Source organism: Macrotis lagotis, chromosome 1, assembly GCF_037893015.1.
Source record: "Macrotis lagotis isolate mMagLag1 chromosome 1, bilby.v1.9.chrom.fasta, whole genome shotgun sequence".
Taxonomy (NCBI): domain Eukaryota; kingdom Metazoa; phylum Chordata; class Mammalia; order Peramelemorphia; family Peramelidae; genus Macrotis; species Macrotis lagotis.
Window position 1 is genome coordinate 64124933 of NC_133658.1, and position 27675 is coordinate 64152607.

Sequence of the window (27675 nt, forward strand, 5' to 3'; positions counted from 1 at the left end):
AAAACATTCCCTGGCCTCAAAGATTCACATCTTACTTCAGTATAAGGGTACAACAAGCAAACCACAAATAGACATAACTCCAAGATATATTCAGGATACATTAGAAGAGAGAAAGTTATCAGAATCCTTCCCTGGCTCCTTATTGCCCCTCAAGTAAAATCTAAAGCCTCCTACCTGGAGTCAGGGCCTCCTGCCCCCTACCACTGCCTTGCCTTGATAACTTTTAATCCTACTCTTAAGCCAAAATGGACAAGTCACCATAACCCGTAGTATCCTATCTCCATGCCACCTGTGTTCATGTTGTTCCCAGAGCCTGTAACATTCTCCCTGCTCTTCCATATTTTGAATTTGTGCCAAGTTGAATTCAAATGTCACTCCTCCAGGAAGCCTCCCCTAATTCCCTTACTTGGTAACTATCTTCCTCTAGACTTCCCATAACATTTTAAACTCAATTAAACATTTTTAAACTAAATTTCACTTCTCTAAATCAATTATCAAGCAGCTAAAATGGCACAGTGAATAGAATGCTGAGATTGGAGGGAGCCTCACCCACTGAGTAGATGTGCAACTTTAGCCTCATTGGCCTCAATTTCCTCATCTATAAAATGAGCGGGAGAAGGAAATAGAGAAATTCCAAGTGAGGTCACTAAGACTGAAAAATGAATAAATAGCAACAGTTCAATTAGCATGTAATACAATCTACTAGGGCTATCTCTGTTTGTGTTTTATTCCTATACTAGACTAGACTTGAGGACAAGAACCACACCTTATCTAAACTTTTCCCCTTACCCCAGCATCCACATGGTTCTCTAGGTAAGAGACATCCTATTGTCTCTCACATGTGACAGGGAGAGTCCCATAGAAATAACAGGTCCCCTGGTTTGAGGGACCCTATGACATTATATCCCAGGCTCTATATCTAGGGTTGCTCACCATTCAATGTCTTATTTCATACACATATTCCCAACATCCCCCGGCAGGAGGTTCTGTCAGACAGCATACAGTTTAATTAGATTAGTAAAATCACGGTAAAATAAAGAAATATTAGGCATATAAGTATAGAGTATACCATCTTAAATATCCCCAAATCTAATGCCATGTGGGTATCCCTTGGCTGTCATAGGTCTAATGCTAACAAGTGATAGGGAACAGGTGTTGTTACCCCCAAAAGTCATTTCCTTCTTCTCATTCAACTTCCATATGTCACTTCTCATTTAATGAACTGTCTAACCTGCGAGCTAGGTGTGTTGGCATATTTCTGTTTTCCCTGATGCTGAGGAAATGGAAGTTGGTACATCACTTGACATCAGGAGAGCTAAAGTAGGACTGAAGGATGTACTCTAGAAGTCACACACCAATGTAGGATGGCTTTGGGGTGGGTAAGGAAGCATGGAGTGCTGCCGCATCTGTGCTGATCAGTAAGGGGACCAGATTGGGAGTGGCCACTGCATATCTAGCCCAGGTAAGAGACAGAGACCCAGTTTCCAAACAAAGCAACCCTAACCTGGGCACTGAGACTAATTGCAAATATTTTAATTAGATTGGGGACTCCCTGAGAAATGTCTTTTGCCTCTTTTTGTATCCCCAACACTTGATACAGTACGTAGCAAATGGAAAATGCTTACTGACTAGTATTGACAGTCCCTATAGAAACACCATCTCTTAGGTTCTGAGTCTGTATCTCAAAAGACATATTCCTTATAGTTTCATTCAGTAGGCATTTAATAAATGTTTGTTGTTGAATTTCATTGACATGCACACCTAAAAATAGACTCTGCTCCTAAAATAAGACCTCTTTGGAAAGAAAATATTATATAACTACTTACATGTTGTTGTTCAATTGTTTCAATTATGTCTGACTCATTGTGAACCTATTTGGGGGTTTCATGGCAAAGATGATGGAGTGGTTTGCCATTTTCTTCTCCAGTTTATTTTACTGATGAGGATACTGAGGCAAACAAGATTACATGATATGCCCAGGGTCACATAGCTAGTATCAGACAGGATTTGAACTCAGGTCTTATTGATCCAGATCCACTGAGCCATCTAATTGCCTGTCCTTCTGGTTGCATCCTTAAATGTCCTTGAAATGGATAATCTGACTTTATAGGGTCTCTTGCCAACCATTCTGCAAACTTGATTTGTCCCTCCACTGCTTTTCACTACTTTATGAGGGGATTCTATTCATAATCCTCCATTACTATTACCCATTAGACTTTACAAACACATTTATATTCTAACCCAGTGTTAGCCTTGGCTGCCATATCTCTCCCCTTGGCAAGAAAATCAAGTATTTGCTGGCTAACACTGTTTTTAAGCTTTTGGACTTCTCTTTATGGTGATGAATTTAACTCAATTAAATGTCCTTAGGAAATGTTGATAATCTGTTTAGATATTTGGATTTCTCCTTATGGTGATGGATTTATATGATTTAAACTTCCTTGGGAAATTTTAATAGTTTGCAAAAAAAAGATTTTTTATATATTTTCTAATTTTTAGCATCTTACTTGAATTTCCTCAGTTGCTCAACATACTTATATACATTCTTCTCTCTTTTTGTTATTTCTTCTAATTTGGAATTGATTTTGTTCTTTGCCAGTGATCTGACTACACACATATACGACTAATTCTGAAGTAACTCCCAAATAATAACAATCTATTTCTTCTCTGTTAAAATACAATCAATCTAACTTTTTCATGATGTTACTTGGTACTTTCCTTGTCCAATAATTTTGAACTGATGCTTTTTTAAAAAAAATGTTCATTTCCAATATGCTTCTTCTTTTACTCTGCATCACTTTATAAAAATCTTTCTGTATTTCCCAGAATCTCACTTAATCCTTGCTTCTACCAATACAATAATATACCTCTATATCCACATACTCTACTAAATTTAACCATTCCTTCATCAACAGGCAATCTTGCTTTCAACTTTTTCTTCTTTGGCATATATTAATAAATAGGACCTTTCTTTCTGTTATTAACTCCTATGGATCTAAAGCTCATAGTGGAATAGGTGGGTCAAATTTTAGTAGTTTTCCAGAGTAACTGGAACAATTCAAAGTTCTACCAACAATGTATGTGCCTGTCCATCTTCCAATAGCTAGGCCCCACAGAAGGAGAAAGGGCAATCAAGGCAGATGATATGAATCAACTATCTGGAGCCCTGAAGGTATAATAGTTGTGCCTTGGATAGTATTTGGATAATAGAAAAGGAGTCAGAATTAAAACTTAGAAAGATATATTCAGGGTAGACAAAAAGATAGGGAGGGGGCAGCTAGGTGGCACAGTGGATAGAGCACCGGCCCTGGAGTCAGGAGTACCTGGGTTCAAATCCAGCCTCAGACACTTAAAAATTACCTAGCTGTGTGGCCTTGGGCAAGCCACTTAACCCCATTGCCTTGCAAAAATCTAAAAAAAAAAAGATAGGGAGACTGGGAAACTCCTTTTCCTCCAACTCCAAATTCTTGAGAGAATCTCAGGGTTGGAGGGACATGAGAGGCCATCTAAATTTATAAAAAATATTTTAAAATTCACAATTGAAAAAATACTAAATTTCAGCTTAAAGGTTAGTGAAATTAAGATGTAATTTTTTTCCTGTAAGATTTAAACTCATGGGCGGCTAGGTGGCATAATGGATAAAGCACTGGCCCTGGAGTCAGGAGTACCTGGGTTCAAATCCGGTCTCAGACACTTAATAATTACCTGGCTGTGTGGCCTTGGACAAGCCACTGAACGCCGTTTGCCTTAACAAAAAAACCTAAAAAAAAAAAAAGATTTAAACTCAGCTCTTGATGACTCAAATATTGCTCCATCCACTGTACCACCTAGCTACTTCATCCTTTCCAAATCCACAGACCCCCTAAAAAGCTATCCATGAAGCCCTGCAGACTCCAGGTGAAAAACCCTAGCTCTATATTTTCAATTACTTTTTACAGCATCAGTCCTGAAGCAATGGGATATAGTGACAAGAGCATTTGATTTAGAGTCCAAAATTCAAATCTAGCTTGGATAATCCCCATTTGTGTGACCTTGAACTAGTCATTTCCACCCTCCAAACCTCAGTTTCCTCCTCTGTAGAATCAGTTGGAACATGCTGGTTGATGAGAACAGAGAAGAGCCTGACAATCCTCCCATTTCTGACATTCGGGTTCTAAGATACCTCCAACTCTGATTTTTTGTGTTCCCAAGGCCCTCCCAGCTCTTAATACTATTTCCCTCCTTCTGGTCACAGTGATGGTCTGCGTGTGTAACTCAGAGAGGAGATGCTTACTTAAAGTGGATCGGATGAAGGGAATGCCCACAATGTTGTCTGCTGTTGGCATCATGGTGGGCACCCTTGCAGCAATAGGTAAGTGAAGTCTTGGTCTTACTTGTGATCTGGATGAAACCCATCAATGTGGGGAGAGAGACTGGGGGCTACGTATAGGTTCAGAGGGTTATCAGATTTAGAACTGGAATAGACTACAGCAATCTCTTACTGAAGTCTAAAGAAAGGGAAATGACTTAACTACAGACACTCAGAGTACTTTCTCTATACCCCTGCCTTCTGAGTGTCCAAAATCCATTGACCCTTCCTGAATACATGTGGGTTTCCAACTACTTCTAAAAGTATTGTCTCTAATAAATATCCTAAGTTTTATATTTATAGTGCAAGTATAAGGGCACTTTATTTCATGAGTACTATGAGTTTGCTTCTCCCAGAAGGGCTCAGAGGAGAGAGACAGAGAGAGGGAGAGATGATGAAGGGGAGGGGGAGAATAAAGGAAATAATATACTGCACACTATGCTATGTCTTTGACAAATATTATCTCATTTGAGGGAAACAGGTCTGCAATTTGAAAAATGACCAAGAGTTAGACAATGGTGAAAAACAATGGCTGTCTGAGTCTACTAGCTGGATTCCCCCTCCAAAACTAAGAGTATAAATTGGCATATGACTTAATAATATATGCTTTCTTTTCTATAAAAAAAAATATTCAATTAAAATAACAACAAATATGTTAACCCACCTTTAATTACTAGTAAATTGGGTTGCCCAAGATCAAGGAAAAGCCCCCTGGAACTGATTGACTCTCTCTTTAACATCCCAGGTTTCTTTTTAATCTTGATCTTCAGCCACTTGGCCCTCACAAGGAAGACTGTAGAACAACCACCAGACAGCATCCCCCTTAAAGATTCTGTCTGATGGGGCCAGACATGGTTGAGTCTCCTGCCTTCCCTATAACCCACAATTTCTATACTTCCAACAATGAGGACTTGGATTCTGGACAGAGTTGGGTGAGATCAACCCCTTAGTTAAAACATCTCAAAGATGAACTTCTGCCCTCCCATTTGCAATGAGCCAAAGGCACTAGAAGAAGGACCAGACAAGACAGCATCTGTCCCAAAAAGAGTTCTCCTCTGAAACCTGGAGCCCATATCCCCAACAGTAAAAGATAAGACTTTCTTCTAATATGGCTAGTTTCTCACATAAAAGTCATCTTACTACTATAGAATAATAAAACCTGGTGGGAACTGAGTCCAGAGCTCTTAAATTCCCATGTCTTCTTTCCAATGATTTATCCATCTGCCTCTCTTTTCATCCCTCTGTCTCTGAGTTGAGAGAAGTAGGTTAGTCAAAACTAAGTGTTTAGAAGGCCTATTCAGTCAACCAATACGGATTAAACACCTTCTAAATACAGAGCTCTTTGCTAAACATTGGAGGATATACAGAATACAAGGAAGACTCTTGTTTAGTTTAAAGGGTCTGCCTCACTAGGGATGTTCTCCCAGGAACATAGAAGGGGGGAGGGTCAAAGGAATTCTCTATGAGTCTTATGGTTGGTGTTTCCCTGGTGAACTTTTAGATTTAATTGATACCTGCATAAGTATTATATGCATGTTAGAGGGGATACTAGGTATGAGTCCTTAAGTGGAGTTTATATCTACATATGTGGCCATTTCTGTGTGTGAGTATGCATGTGAGGATATATGCCAAAATATATTCCTACATATGGATGAACCCATGCCCACAACCTGATTGAAAACTGATCCTTACTCCCTATCATAAACAAAACTCTACCAATCCTTCTCCCTATACCCATTCCAACAGCTACAGAGACATGTTAGAAAGGGTCATAGTCTAAAATCCCAGTGCCCATGAACTGATGAATTTCAAATATTTTTGAAATTATGAAAAGCACCCTTTCATTTTCACCTGACCCTATTTCTAGAATTATATGTTCAGAGCTTGGCAAGAGGAAATGATCTTTCTTTCTTTTAGAGACTTTGGGGATATTCCTGAGTCAAATTGGAGAGAGAGACAGTAGATCCTTTGTGGACTTAGGTGGGGGTTAAGGAGGACCCACATGAAAAGCTAGCTAATCAAGGCACCCATCTCCTAGATAAATAGGCTGACAATCTACCAAATAACTTCTCTAGGTTGCTCCAGGGACAATGTCCTATCTCCTTCATCCAGGAGCCTGTGAAGGTGAGATAATAAAATCAAAGAATATTAGAATGGGGAAGAACTTCACTTTCATCAAGCCTGACTTCCTTGTTTTACAGATAAATAAATGGAGGCATCAAGAATTTTAATGGGCACTTACCCATTGCTCAACTTATAATTAACAGCACAAACTCAAGCACAAACTCAAGCCCAAGCTCAGTAATTCAGCATCCAATGTTCTTGCCATTACGCCAAACCCTCCTCCATCTCTTTGCACTGTCTAGTTCAGCCCATCAGATCATAGAACATTGGATGTTCTAATATAAACTCACATTTGTCAAGTACTTTTATAGCTAGGGAGTGTAGGCAGATAGAGCCTGAAGTCACAAAGTTACAAAGACCTGAGTTCAAAATCTGACCTCCGACATTTACTAGCTGTGTGTCCCTGGGAAAGACACTCAACTTCTGCCTCCCCTCATACCCTCAATTGTAAAGCATAACAATAACAATAACAACAACAATAACAATAATAATAATTATTTAAATAATTATTATCTAATTATTTAGAAAGTACTATATAAATGCTAGCTGCTCTCATCATCATCATTGTCATCATTATTACTTTGTTCACTTCGAGAAGAAAATGTAGACTTATTAGAAATAATGTTAGTATACAGCAGACTATAGAGGACTTCAAGTGACAAATAAATGACTTTATACGGCCTCCTGGAGGTAATAAGGAGCCATTGAACTTAATTAAGTAGGGGATGACATGGTTAGATCTGAGCTTTAAGAACAATCATTTTGGTGACTGAATGGAGGATGGTCTGGCATGGAGAGAGACTTGAGGCAGGGAGACTGGCCATAAGGTTAATGCAAATAGTGTAGGCATGAGGTGATAAGGGCTTGTTCCACGGTGATATCAGTCAGCAGAAATGGAACGAAGGTAGAAATGACAAGATTTGACAACAGATTGGATATGAGAGCAGCGGTAAGGGGTGTGTCCTAATACTCCATCTCCTAAGACACCTTCCAAAATAGTCTACATTCTATTATCCTTTTTAGGAGCCAGGAAAAGGAGAAGCTATGGTTCCTGCCTTCCAAGAGTAATTCACTTTGTGTCTGTAGGTCTCTGTCTCTCTATATGTAAAGTAAGGATTGTTTATAACAATATCATGGACCTCACCGAGTTACTGTGAAGAAAGCATGTTCTAAACTTTAGCATCATAGAATTTAGTGCTAGAAGGAACCTTAAGAAGCCATCTAGTCCAAACATCTCATTTTACAGAAGAGGAAATAGAAATCAAGAGACATAATTTGCTCAAATTCACATTATTAGTTGAGTAACAAGGATGACATATCTAGGTAGTATAGTAACTAGAGCACCAGACTTGGAGTCAGAAAGACTCATCTTTCTAAATTCAAATCTGGCCTCAGTCACCTACTAAATGTGTGATGCTAGGCAAGTCACTTCATCCTGTTGACCTCACTTTTTTGATCTGGAAAAAGAACTGGAGAAGAAAATGGCAGGTACCCCTGCTGAGAAACCTTCAGATAGGACACAACTGAAAAAAGACAGAACCTCAGACAATAGAGTCATTATTCTATCCACTTTCGTGGCCCTATTTCCAATACCTTCAAGTCTTCCAGAAATGGGAACTATCAATATAAAGCTCCAAATAAATTGAGTCATTATTATTGTTATTATTAATAAGAAGAGGCTGACAGGCCTAAGGGGTCTGGCCTCTGTCTGGGAAGGACGCTCTGTTGGGTGAGAGTCTAGGCTAATTGCACTACATTTTACCCTTTGTCCCTGTCTCTCAGCACCCACTCTGATTCTGTGGTGGGGTTGGGTACAGGGAGGATTCAGGGATGTTACTGGGGCCTCCAGGGGGCCGGTCAGGGGGCTGAGCTGGGCCTGTGTCCAATGCCAAAGACACTTCCCAATCAGCAGGCACCGATCAAAGGGCCAAACTGCAATGAGAACAGAGAAGCTCATGTGGAAGGAATGTAAACATCTGGGGGTATTTTTAAACTTTTTTTCCAGTTCAAGTGATTAGAGCACTTCAACTAAGAGACTCTCTCAACTAGGACTCAGGCGACAGGCAAAAGGAGGAGAGTAACCAAAAATCTATCCCGGGCCAGCAGCCACTTCAGGGACCAACTTGTCTCTCCTCCTTCCCTGTCCATCCCCCCCCCCCAACTGCATTGCTTTATTTTGTTTTATGGGAGCAGTAGCAGGAGTCCCCTCTTTTGTTCATAGTCTTACATCCTTCACAGTCAATACCAACAACCATACAAGTCTTTCATAGGCAAAATGGCAGCACCACCCTGGCTGGGCACATGGAGGCTGGGCCAGAGGGGAGACCAGCTCCTTAGTTGGGGTAACTTTTGCCATTGTGTCAGAGGTTAGCAAAAAAGAATGAACTGGACAGGGGAAAACCACAAATGAGTAGAAAAATAGATGGTTAAAAAGAAATCTGTATGGGGGCAAGACTCAGAATCACGGCAGAGTGAGAAAAATATTCCATTTGGACTCGGAGGGCAGGGGTTTGAATCCTGGTTTTTTGCTACTTATCTTAAACAAGTCCTAGCTGATCCTTAAGACCTGATTCTAAATCTACAACCTTATAACAAAATGATAAAGCTAGAAGGACCCATGGAACTTTAGGCAGCTAGGTGTGCTAATAGAAATGCTATTATTATTGTTAATTTTATTAACACAGAATGTCAGAGATAAAAGAAAGAATGTCGGAACATAGACCATTGGTTATCAGAGCAGGAAAGGATCATAAATTAAGGATAGTTAGAATGCAAAATGTAGAATGTTAGAGCTGGGAGAGACTTTATATAACATCAAGTCTAACTCTTCCAGTTTACAGATGAGGAAATTGAATTCCAAAATTGGAACAGGACTTGTCCAAGGTCACACAGCTTATAGAAGGCAGAGTTGAACCCAAGGTCAAAAATACCTCCTTTTCATTGTTGTTGTTCATCCTTCATTCTCAAAGAGGACATCACAGGGTGATGTATTGACTTGTACATGAACTGGATTTAAGTGAGGCAAAGCTGTGTAAACTCATCCAGCCTCACTGTCTCCTCCAGAGTCATCAAAGTCAAGCAGCAAGACAAAAGGGTGCCAAAGATTATAGGAGACCTTGGTTTTTGTTTTCTTTTTACCACCTATGTGACCCTGGGCAAATCACTTAATCGCTATCTGCCTCGGTTTCCCCATCTGTAAGATGATTAAAATAATAGTCCATATCTCACAGATGGGTGCAAAGATCAAATGAGATAATATATGTAAAGCACTATATAAACATAAGCTAATGTTATTATGGGAAAATAGAGAATAAGTATTTATATAGTCCCTACTGTGCACAGCACTTTACAAATATCTAATTAAATTCTCACAACAACCCTGGGAGGCAGGTGCTATTATTATCCCTATTTTATAGTTAAAGAAACTGAGGCAAACTGAGATTAAGTGACATGCTCAGGGTCAAAGGGCTAGTGAGTACCAGAGGGAAGATTTGAATTTAGGTCTTTCTGTTTCTAGGTCCAGATCCACTGTGCCCCCTAGCTGTCCTTCTTCTTCTCCCTTTCCTTCTCTTCTTTCTTCTTTCTTCTTCATCATCATCCTACTTCCTGATGGCTTGTTCCCTCTTCTTCTAACAAGGAAATTTCCTTTATAACAAATATGAAGAAAACAAATCAACACTGAAATATGTCTCATTCTGTATCCCTGACCCAACTCCTCTCTTTTGAGAGGCAGGAAGTCTTCCAAAGTCATGCCTGGGAACTTCTGTGTTTAGAGTGGCATCTTTCTCAGGGCTTCCTTCTTTTACATTTTTGTGATCATTATGTAAATTGTTCTCCTGGTTCTGCTTACTTTAATCTACAAAAGTTCAAAGAAGTCTAAGTTTTTCCCATTCATTTTTTCTTTCTTTCCTTCCTTCCTTTCTCTTCTTTTTCCCTTCCTTCCTTCTTTTTTTCCTTCTTTCTTTTCTTTCTTTTGGGGGGGAAGGAGACAATGAAGTTTAGTCACTTTCTCAATGTTTCACAGCTAATGAGTAACAAGTGTCTGAGGCTAGATTTGAACTTAGGTCCTCCTGACACTAAGGGGGTGGTTTCTGGAGACCCATGGTGCCACCTAACTGCCTCCTCCATTCATTATTTCCTATATCAGAGATCTCTTCCTCAGCAACATCTCCAACTTCCCTCTCCCTGCCAGCAGCTCCTTCATTTCAGGATGATGGAGGCAAGAAGACTTATCAGGTATGGGTTCCCAAAGACCCACCCAAGTAGGCAAAAGAAGCCCAAATATCCAAGCCAGACCCTAGGACCAAGTCTCTTTATCCCCATCATATCTCTCCCTCTTTGACTTTGTTCCTTTCTCTCCAGGTCCCTCTACTCTATCTACTGAAAGGGTCAATAAAACAGACCAATGTCAAACATACTGGCTTCTTCTGAAGCCAACTCAAGCCCCTCTGGGAATGAAAATTCCTAGAAAGCCCATGTGTTTGTGTGTGTGTGTGTGTGTGTGTGTGTGTGTGTGTGTGTGTGTGTCCTAATATTTATTTTTAAAAAATTTCTTTGAAAGGTCCTCAAGGGGCAAAGCCCTGCCCCTTTCCCCATGTTTGTCTTATATTACAGTCATGTCCCGGACTTATCCTCATTACAAGACTGGAAGCTTCTTAAAGCCGATTCTGTGTCTTCTTTGGCCATTTGTACACAGAGGGATTGGAGAATAAGGGGACTCCCATTAAATGTACCTACCCAGGAAAGGAAACCCTGCTTTAGCATTTAAGAACCAGTGGTTACTAGGAACAACATCACGGTTAGCAACTCTAGGTTGTGACTGACATGAGTGAGAACAACCTTCCAGAGCAATACAAGATTTTTTTATGGTGCTAATGGGGGAGAGAATGGAGCCCTTCCTACAGAATTCTAAAGAACTGGCTAGTACTAGAGGCAATGTGGCAGAAAGGCCAGACACCCATGGAGAGGGAAGCAACCAACTTCCACTTTCCCTAAGTGAACTTTCTATATTTTGACATCTTGAGACAAAACTCCAGTCACCCCATCAAGGATATAGTTCTATTTCACTGTCCCTCCCTCCCTCCTTTCCTTGTGTTCTTGGACAAGTCACTTCCCTAACAATGGTAATAGCTTGGACTTCAGTTTGATTTATATTGTCTTATTAGATACTCACAACAATGCTAAAGGGTAAATAATAAAAACATTATCCCTATTTTACAGATGAGGAAACTTGAACTGAGAGATTGTGACTTGCATAAATTTCTTCATCTGTAAAATGAAGGGGTTATATAAGCTGATCTCTCAGTTTTCTTCTAATGCTAACATTCTACATTTCCTTCTATCTATTATATTTTTCATACTAATTTTCCTTCTAATTGACTAATCTGTGCATTTTCACAGTGACCCTATAGAGATAGCTATGCTGTCCAATATTGACAAAGTAATGCTCACAGAAAATTTCAGGATGAATAAGATGGTTTTCTAATCAAAGAAGAAGGAAACAGGTAGAGGAAAGTTAGAGGCAAACAGAGACTTGAGTGCCCCTCAAGTAGCTCCTGGGTGTACCCTTCAATTCACTCACTGAGATTACACTAAAGGTCCACATCCACTTAAAATCAGAGTGAACAAGACCCTGCCTGTTTACTGTTATTGTTCTTAGTTGATCAAAGGACCCAAATAGTTTAAAGCAAATATATTTATGAAATAAAGTAGTAAAAACAGTAACAATGAAACATTTCCCCCCAAATCTGGGGTATAGTCTCCCTCAAACTCACGATAATCCCTGAAAAGAAATCAGCTCATACCTTTAATGCTGCAGGGCTACCTCTGTTTTGAGTGATGGTATCTCACTTCTCCCACTGGATTGACCCACAATTGGTCTCTTATGACCCTTTCTTGATAGCATTACATTGGTTCTGGAATCCCCATTGATTGCTGCTAAGTATTGCTCCAGTGCATGAAGTTGTGAAGCTTTTCTTTCAGCTTCTGGTATCATCTTAGGTCTTCAGCTGAGGTGAACTCTAATTTAATTCTTTTACTTGAAGTCTTTGAGACTTTTTTAACTACAGAGCAGAGATCTCAAATATTCAGGCCCTAAGCTAGAAAAAATCCTTGATGGTTTTTCTTCTTATGAAAAGGTTTCATCAGTTTCTCCAGTCCTTGACTAAAATGAACATTTCTGAACTCAAAAATCTTACAAAATAATAAATATTTAAAACTATTTGTATGTAGTTGGAATAATAAATTAATCAATTAAAATGTTTAAAAAATACTAACATGAGAATTTCCTATTCAAAAGGAGATTTTCTCACACTGGATTCCAAGCTTTTAGAAATTCAGAACTGCCCTGTCTAATAAAGATCTTCAGGTTTGGGCAGACTCTCTGCCAGAGACCTACTGTGACAAAGTTAGAAATTCCAGTGGCTCTCTGCTTAATTGTCCTTAGTTAAAGTGTACCTAGTCAGCATCAGTTTAGAATGTGCTCTTCCCGAAAACTGCCAAAGGCTTTCTAGATTTGATATTCTCCACTTTCTCAACCCCAAGTCTCTTTTGATCTCTCATGAAAATGAACTGAAGAATTGGGATGGACATAGGAACAAAATCAAGTACAGAGAACAAGGTCATTGTCTTCCTCCTTCCCTGACTTAAATATGCAGTAATAAGCAAAAGCAAGTTGCCTAATAATCTAAGGCACTGCCTTGATTGGAGGTTTTCTTTGTCATTGTTTCAGAGGTCAACAAAACAGGATAAATTGGAGAAGGAGAAATCACAAATGAATAGGAAGCAGAAGGTCAAAAGCAAGTAGGGAGAGGGAAAAGGTCATAGAATCAGAATCATGATAGAGTGAGAAGGAAAGAAAGGGAGGGGGAAGAAGAAAAGAGGGAGGAAAAGAAGGAGGGGAAAATAAAGGCAGGAAAGGAAGGAGGATGGGAGTGAGAAAGGAAGGAAGAAAGGGAGGAAGGGAGGGAAGGAGGGAGGAAGGAATGAAGAGAAAAGAGGAGAGAGAGAGAGAAGAAGAAGCATTTATTAAGGCCCTACTGTGTACCAGTCACTGCACTAAGTGCTTCCCAAAAATGATCTCATTTGATCCTCACAACAACCCTGGGAGAAAAGTGCCAAAGTAGGAAAGAGTCCTCCATTGGAAGTCAGAGAACCATGGTTTGAATTCTGGTTTTGCTCCTTACTTACCCGTGACAAGTCTTGCCTGCCCAAAGGGGCCTAATTGCTAGGCAACTCAATGGATAGAACACTGGTTTTTAAGTCAAGAGGATCTGGGTTCAAATTCAGCTCCAGATACATGACAGTTTCTAGCTGTGTGATCTTAGACAAGTCCCTTAACCCTGATTATCTCACACCCAGAGCCATCTCCAGTCATCCTGATTCATATCTGGACACTGATCCTAGATGGCTCCAGAGGAGAAAGTGAGGTTGGTGACTTAGCATAGCCCCACCTCACTCCAATCCAATTCATGTGCTTGTCATGGTATCACCTCCCTGATGACATGGTCTTCTTCAAGGATGAACAAATAACACCTGCTAGAGAGTGAGCAAACAGCAGTGCCTTAAATTACACAGAAGGGACAGTGATAGAAATGTTGGGAAAATGGGTCTAGGGTAGAGATGGAAGTAGGAGATGGGAAGATAAGAGTGTAGGCAGCTTCTGAGCTCCAGTCAAGGGCCAGCCGGGCCAGGGTGGTAGCCAGGCTCTTGGTCTCCCAGCTACTGATGGAGTGTGATGTTATGATTTAAACGTCCAAACAGCTCTGGTTCTGAACTCCTTCAGTATGAAAGGGGCAGGACCTCCCAGGGAAAGACCTTTGGAAGATGAGGCCAGGAGGAAGGAAGATAGATGATGTCTCCAAAGGACCCAGTTCCATGAAACTGAGCTGAGTAAATCTTTGAAAAACCCAGGAACCAGCCTATGATGTGGAGAGTGAACCCTCTGAGAGCAGGACCCTGGGACCTGAGAGGTGGCAAGCTGGGGCAGAAAGGGTCTGAGTCCTCTTCTGTCACTAGACAAATGATCTTGCACAAGCTCCTTCATTTTTATGTGCCTCAGTTTCCTCACTTGTAAAATGGAGTAATGATGATAATAAGAGCATTATTAATATTCTAACTCATAGTTGCTATAAGGAAAACACTTTGTGGGTTATTAAGTCAGTCAATGATCATTTTAAAGCACATACTATGTATCAGACACTGCTAAGCTGTGAGGGATTCAAAGAAAAACAAAAGACAGTCCTTGCCCCCATGGAGCTCACAGTCTAGTTGGGGAGGTCCCTTGAGTGGGGGGTAAATAGTCATCAGAGGGAAGGGACTGGTATTAGAGAGTGGGAATCAGGAAAGACTCTGATGGAAGGACGGAAGCCGGCGAAGCCAGTGAGACCAAGATGAATTTTTCTGTGAGCTCACTATGGCTGATCCAGGGCAAAGCATCCGCCCTCTTAATGTTCCAGGTGATTTTCTAAGGCTGTATATGTTGGAGATCTGCATTGGTGGAGGGGTATCTCACTGGAAGTTCCTCACACCCATAATAGGGAGGTAGCTAAATAGATGAGAAGTATGTGTGTGGGAGAGGGAGACAGACAAAGACAGAGACAGAGAAACAGAGACAGAGGTAGAGAAAGAAGAAGGAAAAGAAGAAGAAAAAGATGATGGAGGAGGAGCAGAGATGGAGGTGGGGAGGAGGAAGAGAGAGAGAGAGAGAGAGAGACACATTTATTAGACATTTACTTTATGGTAGTCAGCATGCCAAGGACTGGAGGTAGAAATGCACACCAGGCAGCCACTGCACTAATGGAGCTTACATTTTAATAGAGGAACACAATACATAGAAGGGTACTAGTAAATGGGGGAGGGGCACGATAAGAAGTTTGAAAGCAATGATGGATGTGGAGGGCTGGGTGCCAGTAAGATAATGCTAAAATTCATCTTTAGACAACACCCCCCCCAAAAAAGTATTATATAGTTTTGGCCCATTGCTATGCATATTTGTCATACCAGCAAGTATGTAATTAATCTCCACTGCCTATACAAAATTAAGTCCAAAATCTTTAACTTCGCCTCACCAGCCCTCTCAGAATTGTTCCTACCTTACTTCACCATTTCTCTCACCTAAGATGTGATATAATGGATTAAGATCTGAGTTCAAACCCAGTGTCAGACATCTATTAACTGTGAGACCTTGGGCAAGTCACTTAACCCTGTTTGCCTCTTCTTCATCTGTGAAATGAGTCAAAGAAGGAAATATCAAACCACTCCAGTATCTTGACCAATAAGACCCCAAATGGGGGTTGAACATGATTGAAGAAAATGACTGCATGATTATTATACCTCTCTGTGCTCTAACCAAGTTCATCTCTTCATTGTCTTCCCCAAACTTTTCCAACCATTCAAAACCTATCAATTCTTTAAGACTGAGCTCTCACCTCCTCTAGGAAACTTTCCCTGACCACCTAAGCTCTCAGCCATTTTCCCTTTGTATAATCTTACCCATATTTGTACTACTTGCCAGCTCAATCCTATGTATACTCCTTCCCAGCTAAGGTTCCTACCCTGAGTCAACTAGCTACCGTTCTGGACTAGAAGTTTCTCACAGGCAGGGACTATATTTCATACTCCTTCTCTGAAAGCTGAGGGAGAGGAGAACACGGACTCACACAGGGGCTGTAATCAATTATGTCTAGAAAAGGTCAGTGTGGGAAGAATGTGTTGGGAAAGAGGGAAACACAAGTCAGCATAGAGAAGAAAACCAGTGAGAAGAGAGCAGAGCCTAGAGGCAAGTGCAGAATACTGTTGTCTCCACCCATTAGACTGTAAGGTCCTTGAGGGCAAGGATCCTGTTTTTGTCTTTCTTTAAATTCTCAGCATTTAGCACAATTTAATCAATGCGAGTTGAGCAGTAATGATCAACTGTGACTTAGCTTCTCCCATCAAGACAATTCCAAAGGACCCATGATGAAAAAAACTATCCACTTCCAGAGAGAGAACTAATGAATTCTGAAGGCAAATTCACTATATTTTTCTTACTTTTTTTTGATTAGTATGTAAATATGTTTTTCATATACAATTGATAGTATACTCTTTGCCTTCTCAAAGAGTAAAGGAGGGAGAAAGGAGAGAATTTGAAACTCAAAAATTTTTTTTAACAATGAATGTTACAAATAAATCAATAATTTTTTTTAAAAAAATAAATGTTTGTTGATGATGTAGGTCAATATAGAAGAGAGCATGGACCAGAATAGATGGGAGGATAGGAAAAAATAAAAGTGAATAAAATAAATAAATGAAAATAAAAGGATTGATGTAGTAAATGATTCTGGAAAGAGAAATATGTAAGCCCATGGGTCAGTTTAGTTGGAAATATAAACTTGTGTAATTTTTTTTGTAGGTTTTTGCAAGGCAAATGGGGTTAAGTGGCTTGCCCAAGGCCACATGGCTAGGTAATTATTAAGTGTCTGAGACTGAATTTGAACCTTAGGTACACCTGACTCCAGGGCTGGTGCTTTATACAGTGTGCCACCTAGCCACCCAAAATAAAAACTTGTGTAGAAGAAAACATAAACTAGTGTAGAAAATAATATAAGCCAGTGCAGCAGGGGACATGGCTCAATTTGAGTTGCTAGGTAAGTTGCTTCTTGGAGCTAACACCACTCTCTAAGTGCTATCAAAAGGTTGAGCATGATCCAAAAAGGCCTGAAGCTAAAAGAGATGAATGGAAGTGGCTAAAGACAGGAATGGGCAAGTGAAGACAACAGGATTCCAAAGACCCTGAGGTTTTCTCTTGTTTCTGCCATGAATCACCAATTTCAGGGTCTGCCTGTATGCTGTGAGCTATTGGAATGACAAAGACCCATAGATTATGGCAGCCACGATGTTCTTCCCCTTGAGGCCTAATTTAGGGAGAAATAATGTAACCCTGCCAGTCTGCAAACTGACTCATCCCCAATGCCCAATTTGAATTGACTTGGGGATTTCAAGGAGAGTAGAAGCTGCTTAGGGGTTACCAGGAGTATTCAGAAAGTCCAAACCATTACTAGGGCAGCCAGGCAGCTCCAGACATTGAGAAAAAGGAAAAATAGGAAATCCACTTTCAGAGTTGACTGTTTCCCCAAGGAAGCAGAGAAGGGTACAAGAGCTCCTCTTCACTCCTGAGGAAGGAAGACCCCCCACCCCATCATTGCCAGTCCAGAAGGCAGAGTCATTGAGTCCAGTTCTCTTATTTTGCTAATGAGAAAACTGAAACCACCAAGAAGGTTTAAGAGACAACAAGGTGTAGTGGAAAAGCCCTATGAAGGCAGAAGTCCTGGGATTGAATCATGCCACTGCTGTTTTCTAGGTATCTACTTCATCATTTCTCTCTGTTTATCTTGGTTTTTTCTTCTGTAAAATGAAGGAGTTAGACAAGATGGCTTCCAAGATGATTTCCACCTCCAAAGTCCAAAATCCTTAAAAGGGCTGACCCAAGGTCATCCAATTTTAGTATTATGACCAGGGCTAAAATTTGGATCTCCTTACTTCTGGCCAATGCTAAAGATATAACCAAGGCTTAAGAAAGAACCTTAGTAAGATACATCACCATTTAAGGGACTTCTTGATATCTGTATCATAGTCCCCCAGTTCTTAGATTCACAGGGACAGTAGTGGCAATGGTATTTTTAACACTTTTAGTACTCATGCATGTTTGTTTTAGCACATCCTAGGGGAGGGGAGAGGGGGTCAGTCAAGGGGCCGGGGTGTGAAGCTGCCCATTTTAGCTGCCCCAGGGGGGGGCTGTTACTATTCTTACTCACCTGGGAGATAGTGAAAACTGTCAGAGGAGAGTTGGGGAACAGAGTCACAAGGTCTCTTATCCAACACATTCCCTGGAAACTTGGCAGTGGCATCGCCTTTCTGAGGGCCCCAGGGCCCTCTGGGGATTCTGGGGTCAGTCACTTTTGAGAGCAAGAGACACATCACATGAAAGGGAGTCACCACTAAACAGAGACTAAGCCATGTGGAGCCCAGAGTCAGAGATGAGCCTGGGTCCAACTTCATTGCTTGGTATTACTGAAGATCAAAGCTAGAAACTAGCATTGGACCACCGGCAATGGATGTGTGTGGCCAATGTGATGAGTTGGAAAGGTCAGACTGCTGGGAAATGGAAGTCCCAAGCAGAATACAAAATTAAAGTGTAGTGCTCACCTCCCAATCCGAAGGCAGCAAACATCCCAAAATCACCAAGGAAGGGCAGAGCTTGGAAGCAATGAGAGGGTTGGGCTAGACCAAGGGCTCTTAATCTGGTGTCCATGACCTTGGTGGGTTGTTAGGTTTTTTGATAACTGTATTTTATTTTGAAACCAGTTTCAATATAATTGATCTCTTTTGTATTATGACTGTTCAGTTGTTTGGGTCACGTCTGACTCTTCACAGTCTTCGTTTGGTCTTGGCAAAGGTACCAGAATGGTTTTCCATTTCCAGCTCCAGTTCTTTTTGCAAATGAAAAAAAAGTGAGGCAAACAGGGTTAAATGATTTGCTTGGGGTCTCACATCTAGTGAGTGTCTGAGGCTGGATTTGAACTCAGGAAAAGGAATTTTTCTGACTCTAGACCCAAAGCTCTATCCACTATACCATAGAGCTGCCCAAGGGGCCAATGATACAAGAGAGGTTAAGAAGCCCCATCACCCAGGTCACACACATCTATGGCCAGTGTTTCAATCTTAGTTTCTTGCCTTTCTGGTCTTGATCTTCAACAATGCCATGAGAGAAAGCTCATCTCTGACTTTGGGCTCCATATGGCTATTCTCTGTTTACTAGTGACTCCCTGTCATATGTCTCTTATTCCCAGAAGTGACTGACCCCAGAATCCCCTCAGGGCCCTGATGTTATAAAGCCCTTGCAGCTCTGATATCAAAAGTGCTGACTCAAGGTCTTTTTCTAATATATTTAATTTTATTATATATATATAATGTATACTAATATACTTAGATTGTAATGTTCTTATGTATCCTTAATGTTCTTATGGACAAATGACTGCTCTTAGGATCACAGATTTACAGCTGGAAGGTCATCAAGGCTGTCCTCTTCATTTTACAAAGCAAGAAACTGAGACAGGCAAGTGACTTGACTAGATTCACCCAAGTACAAATAACAAAGTCTATAAAGGAGGATTAAAGTTAATATACTGCGCACAATTCAATTCAGGCATTCGGTTCTAAGTCCTTTGCCTCTGGCACTCTGGATTCTACAAATGTCCTAAGTTTCAACTGCCTCTGATATTCTCTGTTCTAATAGTATATTTTCCTCGAGTCTTCTATCCCAATAATCTATGTTCTAAGGTCCCTTCCACTTCTAACATTCTACCATTATGTCCTGTAACACTCTCCTAGGCAGTCCCCTGACATGCAAGGCAGAGGGCACTCCTGCCATGTCATACTATGCTCTCTCTCCCCAGCTCCGGCCTCCACTCTCCCAGACACCCTCCCAGAGGTTGAGTGTCCTTGTCAACACTCTCCATCCAAAGAAACCTTCCCAAGCTTTGTGATAAGGACTGTGGCTCAACCCTCAGCCACTTTTTTTAGCTGCCCTTTGATTATTAGATATGGAGCTATTGCTGTTTTGGGAGCAGAGACTCAGAGAAATCCCATCAACTTGAATTTCTTAGATCAGTCACGGGTTCTCTCACGCCACTCTTGGCTAGCTCTCTCCATGGCCAAGAAGGAAAGGCCTAAGCTACTGTTCTCCCAGAAATCAACAGATGGCAAAGATTCCAGAACAGGGAGATAGAAAGCCAAGAGATTCATAAGATTATAGAATTTAGAGCAGGTGGAAAGCTTGGAGAACAACTCACACAACCCGCCAATTTGACTAAAGGAACATGGGATTGGAAAAATAGCTTATCCAAAGACATTCAAGTGCCAGATAGCAGAGCCAAGAGTAGAACACAGAACCTGGGATTTCAAAACCACAGCTTTTTCACAGCCCCATGTCATTTCCTGTATCACATTAAAATAATTTCATCTTTAATCTTAGAGGTATCATGATGCATTCATTCCAGGTTATTTACTACACAGAAGAAAAGTCAAGTCAATAAGAAAACAAAGATATAAAAATGACTTTCTATGAGCCAGGAAATGTAGGAATACAGAAAAAAGATAAAAACTTGGGGTTCTAACCCTCAAAGAGTTCGCCTTCTAATGAGAGAAGATAGAAGACAAATAACTATGGATGTAGAAGTACAAATCTCTGTGGGAAGACACTGCCTGGGGCTGCTAGGTGGCAAAGTGGATAGAGCACCAGCCCTGGAGTCAGGAGTACCTGAATTCAAATCCAGCCTCACACACTTAATAATTACCTAGCTGTGTGGCCTTGGGCAAGCCACTTAACCCCATTGCCTTGCAAAAACAAAAACAAAACCAAAAGACACTGCCATTAAGTAGAACCATGAAAGGCTTCTTTAAGAAGATGGAATCTTAGCTGACTTAGGGAAGCCAGGATGCAGAAATGTAGAGCAAGAGCATTCTAGGCAATAAAAATGAAAATTAAAGCAATTTGTTAAAGGTTCTTTAAGTTACAGACCTTTATACAAAGAAGTAGCCATGACTCCCAACCCTCCTTTCTTGTCTGTAAATCATATCTTGACCTATGAAACCCCCCAGAATACTCAGTCTATGTATTATGCATATCTCTGCATACACACACACACACACACACACACACACATGCACACACAAAATGAGGAAGAAACTTATCAAAGAATCTATAATCAACATAAATTAATCTATTGGTCCCCCTTACAAAGGAATGACAGGGGAGAACATTTGGGGAAAAGTCAATGGAAGGAAAAATGGGAAGAGTTTTGTCATTGGAATGTAGTATATATCAACAATAGAGAAGAGGAAATAAATGAAAGTGAAGGAAATTAATTATAATTCTGGCACAGAGGCTTAATTTAGTAGTAGTGATGGGGGAAATTCAATTATGTGGAAATCACAGAATTGGAAGGAATCTGGACAATCAGTCTAACTCATACACAAAAGGAGCTCCCAACAAATGATCCATTATCCAGACTCAGCTGGAGTTCTCTTTGCCAAAAGCAGAACAGCTAATAATTTCTTGATCTGCCTTGATAATAATTTCATCTTCCAAAAAGTAGAGGAACCAACAATGAGAAATTCTATCTTGGATTGGATTCTGAGTAATAGGAAAACTTAGGGGGAAAGTGGTCATTTCACCATAGAATTGTGATGAAGGAGAGGAAATCCGGAGGCAGTTTGGCAGTGCACCTGAGATTTTGGAGGAGCAGATTTCAAAGAGTTCAGAGAAAGGCTTAAAAGGGTACCATGGACTCAATGGAGATAAGTGAATCCATGAGGATTCTCAAAATATCCATGAGGATTCTCAAAAAACTCTCAAAAAATAAAATTCTGAAACTCTCCGGGTGGATTAGACTTATCGTCCTGGACCCTGGAGGGCAGAACTGGGAGTAATGGGAGTGGCTAGAAGTTGCTGGGAAAGATTCAGACTGGATAGAAGAAAAACTTCCCAATGAGAGTAGTGGTTCCAATGGGGAACAGGTCACCTTGAGAGATGGCTGTCTCCCTCTCATGAAGGACTCTTCAAATAAAGATTATTGACCACTGTTTGAAGAGTCTGAGTCAGAGGTGATTCTGAGTTAGGCCTAACCTGGACTTGGACCTTTCCTTTCAACTCAGAAATTCTGAATTTATTTGTAATCTATAGAAAAAGAATAATAGATCACCAGGCAGCATAGTGGATAGAGCACCAGCCCTGAAGTCAGGAAGACCTGAGTTCAAATTCATCTTCAGAAACGTATAGTCTATTTTAGATTCTAAGATCACTCCCATCTCTGATGCTCTGTGATTCTATGATTCTATGGAGACTCCTCCACTGTATGACCCTGGGCAAGTCACTTAACCCTGATTACCTAAAAAAGTAAAGGAAAATAAAAGATTAAGAATGATAACCCCTGTATACTCACCAAGATTATGAGAAAAAATGTTTGTGAATTTTGAGGCAGTGTAGACATGACTTGTAATTATTAGCCTAATACAGACAATAATAGGATTTGGAGAGTATGGGATGATAGATGACAGTCCCCTCTATTGCAGGAGACCTTTGGTTTCTCCTGGTCTCTAGACCAATTCCTTCCTTTGTGGATTAATCTGTTTCAGTAAAGAACATGGACTAGTGGAAAGAGATAAGCAATCTGGATTGTCACATGACTTTTCCCCTCATAATTGCACAAGGTGAGAATTCCCTGTCCAGTAAGAGATATAAATAGGCCCCCTGGCAATTGCCCCAAATCTCAGCCAAGAGGTCAGGACAGCCTGGAACCCTGCCTTGAAGGCTATTCTCAGCAGCTCTTCCTAACTGGAGTCTGTCCTAGAGATGGGAACCCCTTTCCCTCCCCCTCAGCGGAGACTTTTGGGAAGCCAAGCCCCTTATGGCCTGACCCAGAGAAGCTAAGAGGGCCAGGGCAGTGCTTCCAAGTGGTTTCTAAGCCCTGAGGAAAGGGAGTTTTGAGTATAAGTGGGTCAGAGGGTTTGCATGGGAGATCTCTGACGCAGAGTCCTCCAACTGTAGACACAGTGTGACTCTGACCCCCAATTCAGGGCACCCCACCTGGGAGATGGGGAAGGGCAGGAGGCAGCATCAAGCCCTGAAGAAGGATGAGCTATCTCCGCTTCCCATAAAATCACCGAAGGTCAGAGTTGAGAGTGACCTTAGGATATGAAATATTAGAACATAGTCTAAGTCTAATGAGGATTCATTAGAAAGGATCTTAACACATTCAACTCAATATTTGCATTTATTGAGCTCCTACTATACAGGGCTCTGGGACAGGCCCTGAGACCATGAAGATAAAAATGAAACCATTCCTTATTTTACAGAAAATGGAGTCCCTAAGGAAGAAAATTATTTGTCTAAGACCACACAGTAAATCTAGTCCATGTGGGTTCTGCGTCCTTCCAACATACTAACCCCTGGGGATCTAAAGGAGACATAGACACTACCAGGCCACCCCTCTTAAAGAGAAATAATATGAAATTAATTAGTCACTTTTCGCTAAATACTTTGACTTTGTTTTTTTATTGTTTTCCCTAGGGAACAAACTTCCTCCAACAACTCTTTCCAGTCCCTGGCCTATTGACCAAGAATTGGAACTAATGGGAACAGGCCCTCATCATTTCTGCCTCTGAATCTTTGTTCACAAAGTTCTCACTTTCCTTAATCACTCTACCTGCTTTGTACTGAACCAAATCCTCCCCGTCTTTCAAACTTCCACTCAGATCTCTAAGTTGATGTAATAATACATTGCAGCAAATGTTGGTGGTGATGGAGATGCAAATTCGTCCCTGCCATTATTTAGTTTATAGTGTAGTAGGGGAATAAGATATATGTAATGAAGTTTGAAGATAGTCTCTCAAAAAAATTTTTTTTAGATTAAAAAGAAAAATAATAAGATCTCTCACAACTTGGCCTCTCCCTCTTGAAAGGGATCCCCTCTTCATCCTAACCTACTAACCCTGGTTGAGGTGAAGTCTATATCTCATCCCTTCAAAGTTCTGGGCTGCCCAAGGACAATGGGGAGATGTACTTGAATCATATAACTCTGGAGAGAGGACAGATGAGATTGAAGGGGTGAAGATAAATCTCCAACCTTGCTGAGAGCCATGTCCACCTTCTAACGAATGTAATCAAGGATGGGCAGACTGCATACACAAAAGAATATGGTGGGGGGCGGCTAGGTGGCACAGTGGATAAAGCACCAGCCTTGGAGTCAGGAGTACCTGGGTTCAAATCCGGTCTCAGACATTTAATAATTACCTAGCTGTGTGACCTTGGGCAAGCCACTTAACCCCATTTGCCTTGTTAAAAAAAAAAAAGAATATGGTTATATCTGTCTCTCTGGACCTGCGGTTCTGACCTACACACACACACACACACACACACACACACACACACACACACACACAATCTACAAAGATGGAGTCAAGAAACCTAGAGAAATGAATGTTATGGTAGTATAATCAAAAACAATGAATTCATATGATGGACGGAAACCCATAGCTCTGCTGTGGTATGGGGATGGAGGGTAGGAGTAAGAATAGTCTTTATAGATACCTAATAAAAAGTAAGAGTTAACATTTATATAAATAGTTTAAGGTCTAAAAATCACTTTACATATATTATGTCACTTGATGTGATCATCACAATGGCCCTAAAAGGTAGGAACTATAATTATCCCCATTTTAAAGATAAGGAAATTGAAGGTAAAAATTAGTGACTTGTCCAAAATCACACAGCTGATCAGTATCTGAGGCTAAATTTAAACCCAGGTCCTCCTGACAACAAATATAACACACTTTTATTCTACCACCTAACTAATTGCCTTTAAATAATAAAGAGAAATACCCCCAAACAATATAACAGGAACAGGTTTAGTAAATCTTGGCTGCCCTCTAGACCCTGTTTTATGGCCAAATGTCAACTCCTCCAGACTGGGAAGCTGTCAATAGGGATATAGTGGAAATAATGCATGAGGTCCCTTAGAAAACTGACTTCTGGGAGTTATCCTCATTCCGTGAGAGACCCTGAAAAATAAGAATCAACAGAAGTAAGCATACTTTTTTGGTTTTTTATTTTTTTTATTTGGGAGACAGTAGAAAACGTGGTGGGGGAAGGAAAAAAGAAAGGCTTTAGGGATGGAGCTGAGAAGAGGTGGGGGAAGGAAGCCTGCCAAGACTGGACTTAGCATTGAATAAATAAATGACCTGCTCACTGCCCCTCCTCCCTTCTCTACACTCCTCCTCCCTCTCATTGCCTCACTAGAAGAAACCAGGAGTCTAGAAACCTAAGTTCTTTTCTGGGTTCCACCATTAAACTCACTGTGCAATTGGAGAAATGACTTCCTTTTCCTGAGATGTAGTTTCCTCCTTTAAAACAAGAGATGTACGAAATGGATTCTAAGATCCCTTTCTGGCTCCAATATTGTAATTTTGTGTGTATCCAAAATTGTGCCCCTACATTGCCCCTACTCTTACCCTAGGGACAACAGCTAGACTATCTTGAGGTTCGGTCTTGTCCTGCCTTATCATCATTATCCACTCAATCAAGCAGTGGGGAACAAGTGGTCTCAGACACCCAAAAAAGAACCAGAATTCTGAGGTGAAAGGTAACCCACTACAACTCTGAGCTGACTGACCATAGGTTGATCATACATACAGCCTTCTGTCTCTAATCCCTAAAATTCTACTGCCCACATACCTTTAGTTTATACCTTTAGATTAAGTGCAAATATCTCTAGGACTTCACTCAGCACAGTGCCTAAAACCTGATTAATTCTAGTTGATTGACTGAGATAAAAATAATCATATCTAACGTGTATGTGATAAGAATAGTAATTGTGATATTATTTAGTAATTATTATAGTATTATATATTATAGTATAATAATTATTATAGCCAGCATATATCTACACATATCTACACATATATCTATGAGAAATTTCAATCCACTATCCCATTTAGATTTCTACAAATCTAAGGGTTCTGGGTTTTCAAGACTCTGGTCCAACCTACAACTGAACAAGTCATCAAACCTTTTCTTGAAGACCTGAAATAAGGAGAGAAAAACTACTTTCCCAAGCAGTTCATTCTGCTTTTTCCCCTCTAAAATTGTTAGGAAGATTTTTCTTGGGTTGAGTCTGCATCTATTGCCTGTCTGTGAGTTCCACCTATTATTCTTACATTTTCTAAAAGCTGGTCACTTAGCAATGAATTCTTTGGCTCTGGAAACCCAAGAAACAAAGAACATTCCCAAATGGACCTCCATTCTGTTCAATCCACTTTTGCTATGATGATGGCAGAGTGGTGTCAAGGGGTGCATCTGATTTCCTTCCGAACTCCAAACTCCATATATTTTCTCCAGCTATCTCCCAGGCTCTCCCTATTCATCTGTCTCCTTGCTTCCTTATTTTCCTTCAGATCTCAATCAAAATCCTAGGGAAAAGAACTTTACCAGTACCATTTAATAATAGTGTCTGTATGTTGTCTCCTCAAAGTAAAATGAGTTCTTCAGGAGCAGGAGATGTTATTGCCCTTTTTTTGCACCCAAGAGCTTAGCACAAGGTCTGGGACATAAGTAAAGGCTTCTATATGTATATGTGTATTTTTATGCATATGTGAATATAAGTATACTTATACATACTTATATTATTATATATTGCTTGGGGGTATTTCTCTTTATTATAATATATATGGTATGTACATACATGTGTGTTGTATGTCTATAGCTTCATGTCTATACCTTCATACACATCAATAAATCTATGTATTATATATGTTATGTTTTACACAAAATATTTTTATATAAATTTTTATATGTTTACATATAAATGTTAATATATATATATAGATAATTGTTCTGACCTGTAAACGTTAACTGACTGTTGGCACTCTAAATGTGCTATCCTTGCTTAATGACCATTAAATAAATATATAACTGGAAGAACAGAACCATAGCAATCTTGAAATGTTTATTATAAATGAAAGTGGAAGAAAGAAAGAAAGATGTCATAGCTTAATGTAAAGATGACTCATAGGTGCCAAGCAGAAATGAAAAGAGTTGGCAGTTTGTTTTAGTCTATGCCCAAGGCAATGAGAAGAATCCTTGTCTCATATTACAGGGCTTGTGATAAATATTGATTTTTTTCCATGAAAATAATTATAACTTAATTTATTTAGACTTTTCAAGGTGACTATTGAAAATAGATTAGGAGAAGAGATAAATCCACAGCATGGGAACAAGAGATCATGAACTTCCCTACAGGGAGAGAAGGAAGAGGCAGAAGCAGATGAGAGAGCTATGAACACAAACACCAATTCAACATCTTGCCTGGCTCTGAGAGCATTTCAATATCAATAATATTTTTAGGAAAAAGGAAGATGGACCCTGGAAATGGAAAAAGAGATGTCTGGAATTAGACAAAACTGTCCACAATCTGGGGGCCTTATTTTACCTTATTCTCCTCTTGCATACACCATGATTTGACCAAACCTGGTTACCTTTAGGACTACCCTTTGCTCCTCTACCCTTCTCTTCTTGGCCTGATGAATTTCTATCCATTCTTTAAAATTACATTCAATTGTCACTTCTCCTAAGAAGCCCTGATCCATCTAAACAGTAACAACCTTCCATC

The 27675-nt window shown here is 40.2% G+C and overlaps 1 protein-coding gene and 1 long non-coding RNA gene across 4 annotated transcripts in view; both read left to right on the forward strand.

The window, feature by feature from the left end:
* The window catches only part of CDH16 (cadherin 16), a 40498-nt gene extending 34941 nt beyond the window's left edge, over positions 1 to 5557 (forward strand). For all 3 annotated transcript variants that reach the window (XM_074202959.1, XM_074202967.1, XM_074202954.1), the window contains 2 exons: positions 4235 to 4351; positions 5094 to 5557. In XM_074202959.1, coding sequence (XP_074059060.1) covers positions 4235 to 4351; positions 5094 to 5188 — 212 coding nt within the window. In that variant the 3' untranslated portion in view covers positions 5189 to 5557. The remainder of the gene's footprint in view (positions 1 to 4234; positions 4352 to 5093) is intronic.
* Positions 5558 to 7027: 1470 nt separating this feature from the next.
* On the forward strand, positions 7028 to 26977 carry LOC141500081 (uncharacterized). The gene is made up of 3 exons (XR_012471833.1): positions 7028 to 10708; positions 22646 to 22720; positions 23580 to 26977. It is a non-coding gene; the product is annotated as an uncharacterized LOC141500081 (long non-coding RNA).
* The last annotated feature ends 698 nt before the right edge of the window (positions 26978 to 27675 follow it).